This window comes from Sceloporus occidentalis, unplaced genomic scaffold (assembly GCF_023333645.1).
Source record: "Sceloporus occidentalis isolate IW3139 unplaced genomic scaffold, rSceOcc1.0.p SCAF_5, whole genome shotgun sequence".
NCBI lineage: Eukaryota > Metazoa > Chordata > Lepidosauria > Squamata > Phrynosomatidae > Sceloporus > Sceloporus occidentalis.
The window spans coordinates 1,545,352-1,553,848 of NW_028316985.1; the positions used below are offsets into that span (position 1 = coordinate 1,545,352).

Genomic DNA, 8,497 nt, shown 5'->3' on the forward strand with positions numbered 1-8,497 from the left:
TTCCAGATGAAAGAGAACAAGTTTGCTTCATCAATATGACTTCCCTTCAAATATTTAAACAGGGCTATCATATCACCTCTACAATCTCTTCTCCAGGCTTATCCTACCCAGCTCCTGAGGTTGCTCCTCATAGGGCTTTTCCCAGACAGGTCATCATTTTGGTTGCTCTCCAGATCTTTCTTGAATTGTGTGTGGTGCCCAGTTGACAACCCATAGCAGCGTCAGAAGCAATTAATGGAAACTCTGTTATCTGGTGCAACTATAAAATCACAAATGGCAACCACAACAGAGTGTATAAGCAAAAGGAAAATGGAAGTAAAATAGATGGGTTTGCAAGAAACAAGTGGAAATCCTATATCCCAAATATGTGTAAGAAAGGCACACACATGCTGCATAATATTTTGCATTAATATTATTTCAGTACAGCCTTTGGAACTCATTTGCCACAAGATGCCACCCGGAAAGTCTATGAGTATAAATAAGTCCCTCCTTCAAAAGAGTTTGGGCACACTTAAGCAGAGCAAAGCAACAGAGGCCCTGCAGATGCTTTTGGAGTTCAACTCCCACAATCCCCCACCATCAGCAAATATAGACGGGAGTTGAAGGATGTAAACATCTGGGAAGCCACAGCTGTCTGTATGCTCAACCAAAGAGGCTCTTGTATGTCTCCATGTGCTTCTTAATGCTCTCAGCGATCTTGGCATCTGTCTTGTTCCGCTGGTAATAGTCCGTGAAAAGTCCATCTGGGCTGAGTAGGTAGATGATCACCGTGTGGTCCACAATGTAGTCATTGTCCTGGTCTTTTGGGCCAGCGCTATAGTAAACCCGGTAGCCCCGCCCAGCTTCTCGCACTTGCTCCGGTGTGCCGGTCAGCCCCAAAAGCCGTGGGTGGAACTCCTGCACATACTTGGCCACGGCTGCCACATCATCCCGCTCTGGGTCAACTGTGATGAAGACGGGCTGGACCTGGGGCAGGTTGGCATCTTGGTCAAGGAGATCCACCACGCGGCTCATCTTCTCCAGCTCCTCAGGACAGATGTCTGGGCAGTGGGTGAAACCGAAGTAAAGCAGGACCCAGCTGCCCCTTAGGTCGGCCTTGGAGCGGGGCCGCCCCGTGTGGTCCACCAGGTGGAAGTCTCCTTGCCCAATGGCCAACTTCCTCAGCTCCTCGAGGCGCAGCAGCTTCTCCCTCTGCTCCTTCTCGGCCCGAACATACAGCCAAGCGGCCACGATCCCGCTCCCAAAGAGAAAAGTGATGAGCAGCCGCGTCTTCAGTTGGAACCGGGGGCCGGATCCAGGGCTCTGCGGACTTCCCTGGGAGAAAGGTCTTTGGTACCTGATTCTACTGGAGTACAAAAGCCCTCTGGTTCTACAAAAGATGCCCTCTGTTGATGCTGATGCAGATTTAGAAACATTGGCATTGCCCACATGCCAGGCCTTCTGCAAAGGTTTTTGCCACCAGCCTGTACTACTGATCAAACATACAAAGTGCTTGTGGCAGGTGGGTAAGAGCGGATGCTTAACCTTCTTGCTGACCGACTGGTATCTCCCCCAGAGGATGGCATATTGCTGCCCAAGCCAAGACCCCCGGTTGCCAAAGGACCGAAGCATGGCAAGACTGAGCTGGGAGGAGAGAATAGGAAAAAAAATACTATTATTATTATTATTATTATTATTATTATTATTATGTGCCTCTCCCCCTGGATTGAGGCAGAGGACAACAATTAACAAACATCAGTTAAAGCATATCAGTTAAAACATGCAGTACATTAATTTAAAAGAAGAGCAATCAGTGAAAAGCTGAGCTAGGCAGGGCTTGCATTTCTCCCTCCATCATTGGGGTCCATTTCCCTCAAAATATTCGGAAGGGGCAATGGGCCCTCCACATTGGTTGGGGTGAGAGACACGGGACCCTTGCGAAAGTGGGAAAACCACTTATAAGAAAATAAAAACTATTGTTTAACCTGAAAGAACCCCTCTCTAGGGATCCCTACATCCTCTGGTGCAACACTTTGGTCAACATCTGCTGTGAGGTGACCACAGAGTTGTGCTGGAGGACCTACAAATGTCCAGAGGAGTGTTCTCTCTAGGAATCATTTTGTTAGCTTTGGCCCAGCTTTCCAGCCTATTCAGGTCATTTTGAATGTTGATCCTGCCCTCTGGGGTATTAGCTGCTCCTCCTAGTTTGGTGTCATCTGCAAATTTGATAAGCATGCCCCCTATTCCTTCATCCACGTCGTTGCTAGAGATGTTGAATAGCAAACTGGGCCCAGCACAGGACCCCACTGGACACCCCACTGGCCTCTTCTCTCCAGGATGAAGAACAGGAGCAATTGCTGAGACCCTTTGGGTTCGCTTTAGGGTCGGCATAAGTCCAAAACGACTTGGTGCACAACAACAGTCGCCAAGATACCTGCTGCTGGGGACGCTTTAGCTGGAGATGCTGCAAAGAGCAAGAGGCTGGACTCAAGTGATCGTCAATCCAAGGAGATGTCAGGTCTCCTCCTGCGCAAGGACTATCCAGACGCTCCTTGGGTTCCAAAAGTAGGCAAGAGCCACTCAGGCTGAGGAAGGTCTAAATCGGGGCAGAACAATACAATTTAAATACCTGAAATGCTTTCCTTGTTCACGGCATTTTATGGAGGCTGCGTCCACACTGGAAAGATAACCCAGTTTGGGACCGCTTTAACTCTTTCGGGCAGAACTTAGATGAAGCAATGGATGCTCCGCTCTGAGGCCCACAACAAGCTCCAGCTCCCAGAATTCCATAGCCTTGAGCCTGAAAGAGTTAATTAAAGTGGTGCCAAACCGGATTATCTCTCCAGTGTGGATGCAACAGTCTAAATTAAAACATTATAAAACATGCAAAATACAAGTTTTAAAAAAAGATTATACAATTCAAACAATGAAAAACATTCTATTATTAACATTTAAAGTTTAAACAAAATGCCATTTTGTTTCCCCCCCGGAGGCCCTTTCCCCCCAAACTGCACTTCAATCATTTCAAAACTAACACACACCCTTCATGCAAAACTAAGGGACCCTGGAAACTCCAGCCCCTTTGGACTGCAACTCCCAGAATCCCCTGGGTGAGGGATGATGGGAGCTGCAGTCCAAGGAGCCAAAACAAAACAGCTTCATTTGTATACCGCTTCATACTGCACTGGCAGTGTCTAAGCGGTTTACAGCTCTCTTCCTCCAAAAAACGACCCATCCCCACCTGCCTCTCTCACTTCCTCCCTCCCACCCCAAAGACCCACCCACGTGGCTCCCCTTGCTGCTTACTTCCGGGTTCTGGCTCACCTTTCCCTTACTGCAAATGGTTCCTTCTGCTTAGGAAAGGGCAGCTCGGGGTGCGCATGCGCGCGGCATGCCTTCTTTTCCATCGACTCCTCCTGCCACGCCCTCTTTTCTTGCCTGGGGAGAAAGGCTGCTGTTGCTCCCAGTGGCCAGCAGAGGGAGCGCCTGCACGGTCCCTGCAGCAAAGATGTAGAAAGTCTAATACTGTATATGATCATATTAGTCCACATGGGAATATTAGTCTATATGCGAATAAACGTCAACCAAGAGGGAAGTTTAGGGGTCCTACACGCCAGGGGTGGTATGTCAGTCCCATCCTTCTCAGCCCAGTCCAGCAACATCTGGAGATGTAATGCTATTCTAGGCTGCATCAATAGAAGTATAGTGCCGAGATCAAGGGAAGTCATAGTGCCACTCTGTTCTGTTTTGGTCAGGCTTCACCTGGAATAATCCTGTGTCCAGTTCCGGACAAAACAATTAAAAAAGGATGTTGAGAAACTGGAGCCATGTGTCCAAAATGATGAAGGGTCTTGAACCTATAAAGCCCTTTGAGGAAAGACTCAGAGAGCTGGGGATGTTCAGCCTGGAGAAGAGAAGATTAAGGGGTGATATGATAGCCCTGCTTAAGTATTGGAAGAGATGCCATATTGAGGAGGGAGCAAGCTTGTTTTCTGCTGCTCCAGAGAATAGGACAGAATGGAAGAATGGATGCAAACCTCAGGAAAAGAGATTCCATCTGAACATCAGGAGGAACTTCCTAAGAGTCAACAGAGGAACAAACTCCTTCAGTGGAGATTGTGGTGGGGTCTCCATCTTTGGAAGTCTTTAAACAGAGGCTGGATGGCCATCCGTCAATGGGGATGCTTTGACTGAGAGTTCCTGCATGGCAGAATAGGAGTTAGACTGGATGGCCCTTCTTGGGGTCTCTTCCAACTCTATGATTGTATGCTTCTCACACTCCATGTCCCTGTTTTATGTCTGGTGTTGCTTCTGATGGGGTCTGTCCCTCTGAGAGTGTTTAGTGCCTGCTTTGTCATTTCTGACTGCCTTTAGCAGCTCTTGCAAGTGTGGTTTCCTTGAGTTCCCATCTGTCTCTCACTTAGTGGTCTTGTCCTGCTTGTGTGACACTTTTGATGCCTCCAGATAGGGTCTTCTAAGTGGGGCTTACACAAGGAGGATCACCTACACGACCTTCTTTATTTAGGTCTCTCATCTGTCTTCTGGCCCTTGTTTGGTTTTCCTTGCCTGTCCCCTCTGTTTCCTCCTCTTCTCCCTTTGGAAAATGGAGGGATGGCGGGTGGGCTGAGAGGGTCTCTGAAAAAGGGGTTCACAGCGTAAAACAAAAAAACAGTTTTAATGTCTACAATATTCTGAGGATGCAATGGCAAAGCATTCCCTTACATCAAAATAGGCAGTCTATCAACAGTGCAAAACACTGTGCAAAAATGCATGAAAGACAAGTACTTTAAAAGTAGATAGTATCAAAACATCAAAAGTCTTCCTCAGTGGTAAAGCAAAGCTGTAGTAGCAGCAAAAACAATTATCCTATTGTTACCCATGCTGCTCCCTATAAATTGTGGTATAAATGATAGCCCTTATGACCCCTAGATGAACTCTGGCTGCCCGTCCGCCATTAAGAGCAAAGCGTGAGGACATGTACACACCACCCCTAAGGGGCACCCCATTGTCATGAGAGATAGTCTAGGGAGTCGCAAATGGGATTATCCTAGTGCCCACGAAGAGCAAATGCTTGCCTTCCCTGAGGCACTTATCCCTCCCTGAGTCTGTTTGTCTGAGCAGCTTAAGACCACTAAGAGAGTCAGACATAGTTGTCCAGGTGGAAAGAAAGCAATTAATCACCTTTGCCAGGGGCAAGATCTTGCCCTATAAAAGGCCCAGACTTTGCCATCTGAGAAGCCTACTTACTCCACGTCCGTCAGGCCTTTAACTTGGACACGGGCGTTTCTGCTCAAACCCACGCTGCGGAACAGACTTGTCTCACCACTTCCCAATTCGATTCCTGGAGGGAGTCTACATTCTGGTACTTATCACCCCAGTGATGCCTGAAATCCTATTCAGTGCTAACCTCTGCTTTTCCTGAGCCTTGTATGTGTGTGTGTGTTTGTGTGTGCGTTAGTGAATTGCGTGTGTTTTCCCCCTGCTTTAAGAAATTGAACTTACTTAGAAAAGTCTGCTTCTGCTCTGTTTATTGGAATTCCTGGTCTGCTCAGTATACACAACGGGAGGCAACCTCGCAAGGCTGTCGTAGCAGGGCCCCTCTTGCATTATTGAAATAATAATAATAATAATAATAATAATAATAATAATAAATTTCCCTGACCAGACCCTTGGCTACACTTTTGCCAAGAGTCATCCAGTATGTAAGTAGAATAGATCGGGCTGATAATAATTCTGTATCCAGGATGCCCAAACAAATTGCAAGGGTCCAACAAACTGTTTGAGCATCCAGGATACAGAATTATTATATTATTATCTATCCTCTTTACAGGCTGAAAATCAAAGGGAATCAGGGGGAGCAGACTGGGAACGCATGTCGCTAAGAGCCAGGCTGGAGGAGTGATGAGAAGGAGGATCCTGGCCCATCCGTCTGCCAGCGGTGCCCTTTCACAGTCCTCTGTGCTGCTCAGTATTTGCAGACTCCAACACTGGGAGCCTTCTTCCAGAAAAAGAGCCAATGTTGCCACTGTTTGCTTAACTTTCAACGTCTGCTACAAGATAAGATAAAAGAGAAATTAAAAGGAGGGGGGATATCCCTATAGAGGGATCAGCAGGGCCGAAAAGGCAATAAGGAAAAGGAGCCTGCATTCGCCAGATCCATTGTTCCTTCCAGGAGCTCATTCCCACTTGCATTTGAATCGGTTTGCCAATTGCATTGACATCGGATCGATTGATCAATTCACTTCAGTGCATAGTTCTCACTATGGAAGCAAATTATTTCCCTATCCCATGCATTCATATTTTATTTAACATGAGTGTCGTTTCCACTGGATTTGTGCCGCCAGAGGATGCATTCCAGGAATTGATGGTGATTGATCCGTTGCAAGGTTTTTAAAAAATGTCAGTCAAATGATCGCAAATTTGCATCATTGTTGATGCAAGCACTGTTTCCAATGGGAACGAGGTACATATAAAGCAATCAGCAATTCGCTTCAAATCATAGTGGGAATGCAACCCTGGGATGCTGTGTTCTGTCCTTGGACAACACCATTCTCTGAAGATGCCCATAGCCACAGATGCTGGCGAAACGTCAGGAAGAAACTCCTTTAGAACATGGCCACACAGCCCGAAAAACCCACAAAAAACTATGGTTGCCAGCCATGAAAGCCTTCAACTCCAAGCCAGAAGAAGACTTTATAGGATGGCTCATTTCAGCCCCTTTGGCATTTCATGTGGGACAAATGTGCTGGGAGATTGCCTTGCTTATTGCTGTATTCTTAAACTATCCCAATGATGTTTCTGCTGTCAGTAATTTCATTTTAGTTCTGACACTTTTTGGTCCCTTGGGTCACTGGGCATAGAATCGTAGAAGCATAGAATTGTAAAGTTGGAAGAGGCCCCGAAGGTCTCCTGTTGTATCTTAAGGACTATCGCATTTCCTCCACCCTGAACCTTTGTAGACCCCCCCCCCCCATAATGGATTATTTTAAACCCTCCCCCCAAATACCTGACCTCCTGGAGGGTTTGCTATCATGGTTGGGAAACAGAAAAGAGAGAAGCTCTGTTCACTCTTGGTCATGTTTCAGCCTTTGCAAGAAAGGGGCTTCTTTGGGGACATTTAACAGAGATCACTGGAGTCATAACAATGCTCTCCAAAAAAATGAGGCATAAAGTTTCACAAAGAGTCTTTTTAAAGGAATAAAGGGTTGACCCCCCAATAAACACGTGGAGCTTGTCTCTTTTTTGTTTCCTGCTCATATATATGTGCTTTATAGTACCCTTTTTGTTCTAAGAAGGGAGGAGCTCTTGCTGGAAATCCACTTTGCTTTGAAGTGTGGCTGGATGCTTGCCTTTGTTTGTTCAGACAACAAGCACCCCATCTGCCTATCAATAATCCTATCAATCTGCCCATAAATATCTCTATCAATCTGCCTATAAATATTCCTAGGAGCCACACAAACTCTTGGAAGGAGCATTGGATCAGCTGCACAGAAGACGAGCAAAGAGGTGAGAGCCCCACTTCTTCTCTAGGGCTGCATCTGCACTGCTTCAATGGCCACAGTTCAATGCTATGAAATTCTGGGATTCATTGTTTGTTACATGTCACAAAACTACAATTTCCAAAAATTCCATAGCATTGAGACATGTCAATTGAAGCGGTGTCAAACTGGATTATTTCTGTAGCATCGTGATTGATTTTCAGACCCATTGAGGTTACCACAACATTAAACTGTTGACAAAAGGCAATCTTTTGTACTTTCAGGATTTACCAGAAGTAAAAAGAGTCACATTTTTTCTGCTTTCTAACCGGGTGAATGTTGCCTTAATGCACCTTAACAACAATGTTGTCTGAAAATCAATTGTGCTTTTGCGTGTCTTTTCTACTTTCTATCCAGGTTAATGTTGGGTTAATCTGGACGTCTGAGTTTATCATAGGAAGGAGATTGGGAGTTTATCCTGTGAGCATCCTGGAAAAATCGTATAATTATGTGCAACGATTTCACATGACGTCGCACATAACCCGCCATTAAAGTGGAAGAACATTAGGAGGAACTTCCTGACAGTAAAAGCTGTTTGACAGTGGAATGCACTCCCTCAATGGAGAATGATGGGTTCTCCTTCTTTGGAGGTCTTTAAACAGAGGCTGGATGACCATCTATTGGGGATGCTTTGATTGAAGTTCCTGCATGGCAGAAGAATGGGGTTGGACTGGATCAGGGCCTTTCTTGGGGTCTCTTCCAACTCTTGGATTCTATGATTCTATCAGAAAGAACCTGTCTTGACAGTAAGACTGGTTCAACAATGGAACCCATTTCCTGGGGAGATGGTAGGCTCTCCTCCTCTGGCTGTCCTCAAAAAGAGGCTGGACAACCACCTGTTGGGGATGCTATACCTGCAGATCCTGCATTGAGCAGGAGGCAGTGGAGGAGCAGAGGCAGGAGACCCCTTCCAACTCTAGGTTATGATGCTCCTAAGACAAAGTGAAGCAGAATCAGAGGAGGGCAGCAAGAAAGATAAG

At 46.2% G+C, this 8,497-nt stretch overlaps 1 protein-coding gene across 1 annotated transcript; it reads right to left on the minus strand.

The window, feature by feature from the left end:
• Positions 1–394: 394 nt before the first annotated feature.
• Positions 395–3,322, minus strand: LOC149311519 (cytochrome c oxidase assembly protein SCO2-like). The gene is made up of 3 exons (XM_089526634.1): positions 3,286–3,322; positions 2,414–2,575; positions 395–1,623 (listed from the first exon to the last, which is right to left on the minus strand). Exon 3 carries the CDS (start codon positions 1,609–1,611, stop codon positions 643–645), a length of 969 nt encoding a protein of 322 aa, XP_089382760.1. The 5' UTR covers positions 1,612–1,623; positions 2,414–2,575; positions 3,286–3,322; the 3' UTR covers positions 395–642.
• Positions 3,323–8,497: the final 5,175 nt, after the last annotated feature.

What these genes read in the sequence shown, in the direction of transcription:
- LOC149311519 (XM_089526634.1), bottom strand. Translation starts at nt 1,611, where the DNA reads ATGCTTCGGTCCTTTGGCAACCGGGGGTCTTGGCTTGGGCAGCAATAT.